The 1,350-nt window shown below is 60.7% G+C and overlaps 1 protein-coding gene across 1 annotated transcript in view; it reads right to left on the bottom strand.

The window, feature by feature from the left end:
• Positions 1–623: 623 nt before the first annotated feature.
• VASN (vasorin) overlaps positions 624–1,350 on the bottom strand; it is a 2,002-nt gene continuing 1,275 nt past the window's right edge. Inside the window, exon 2 of the mRNA XM_009881965.1 lies at positions 624–1,350. Within this exon, the coding sequence (XP_009880267.1) occupies positions 624–1,350 (727 nt within the window).

Genomic DNA, 1,350 nt, shown 5'->3' with positions numbered 1-1,350 from the left:
AAAGACACCCTTCTGGTCTGCCTTACAAAAGAGATGTACACAAACCTGTACTAAAAACAACAAAAAAGTTTTCCCAGAAGAAATGGGAAATAAGCGTGTATAAATATTCTCTCTGAGTTCTTAAAGCTTCAATTCCCGGTTTGCCTGCTCGGCGCTTCCTTCGGCCCGGGGGTCCCGAGGGTCCCAGCACCTCGGCCGGGCCTTATTGCTCACATCAGCTTCCAGGGAGTTGAGAGTCACGGGCCGCGCTCCGCTAAAGGACCCTTGTTACCAGCACGTGGACATCCCTTAGCGGAGTCACCGACAGCTTTCTTTTTAGCAGTAGCTAAAAAAAGCCCACCCAAATCCCAAATTAAAAACCCAACCCCCCTCTCTCTCGCTACCCACGTTCTACGTAGAGTCACAGAAATCAAGGCACTGCGCGGTAAAATTAGTGTCTCCTCCCGAAGCATGGCAGCCTCTTGGAAATTGCACGTTATGGGTTTGGGGTTTTTCTGCCTTAATTCAGTTAACTCCTCGCTGTTCCTCACTCACCCCAGAGGGACACGGCCAGGTGCCACCGCTGGAGCTCAACCCTCATGTGTCCAGGGCTGCCCTCGCCCGGCAGCCCCATCCCGCCTGGCTCAGAAATAGGAGGGTTTGAGCCCCGGGGTGTTGTTGTTGCTGGGGTAGTGTGACTGCATGAGCGGGACCTCGCACTCGGAGCCGCCGGAAAGGATCGCCGCCTCCGGCACCTTGCAGCCGTGGCTGCTCAAATCCCCATTTTCCAGGCAGGCTTTCACCCCTTCCAGCTCCAGCGGGCTGGCATCCACCCCGGGGCCGGCGTGCGCCTTCGCCCGGCGGTGCCGGCGGTAGTACGTGCCGGCGGTCACCACCACCACCAGCAGCAGCACGGCGGCCAGCGCGGGGACGATCATCAGGGTGAGGTTGCTGTCCTTGCTCTGGGTGACGGGGGAGTGCTGCTGGTGGCTCACCGGCAAGGTCTGCGCCTCAGCGCAGTGCTCCTCCTTGGAGACCTTCTCCCCCAGGGGCCCGATGCAGACGCGGTAGGTGGAGTTGGGCTTCAGCGCCCGCACCGTGTACTCGGAGAGCGAAGCCGGCAAACGCAGCATCACCGGCCGCTTGTCCGGTCCGGAGAGATTTCGGTAGCTCAAGCGGATGCCCTTCAGCTGCGCTTTGGACTGGACATAGTTCTGCAAGTCCACTTTGAGGGAGGTGCTGCTGACCTGCGCGATGCTGATCCGCCGGCCGGGCGGCGGGGCCTGCGTGGCCGGGGACAGCGTCGTCCCCCTCGCCTCTACCTGGCAGTACGTCCCGGTGAAGCCCGCCGGGCACAGGCACTCCAGGTGG

Source organism: Charadrius vociferus, unplaced genomic scaffold (genome assembly GCF_000708025.1).
Source record: "Charadrius vociferus isolate BGI_N301 unplaced genomic scaffold, ASM70802v2 scaffold593, whole genome shotgun sequence".
Lineage (NCBI taxonomy): Eukaryota > Metazoa > Chordata > Aves > Charadriiformes > Charadriidae > Charadrius > Charadrius vociferus.
Note: the sequence above shows the minus strand (reverse complement) of the source record. Positions and strands in the feature narration are given on the sequence as shown.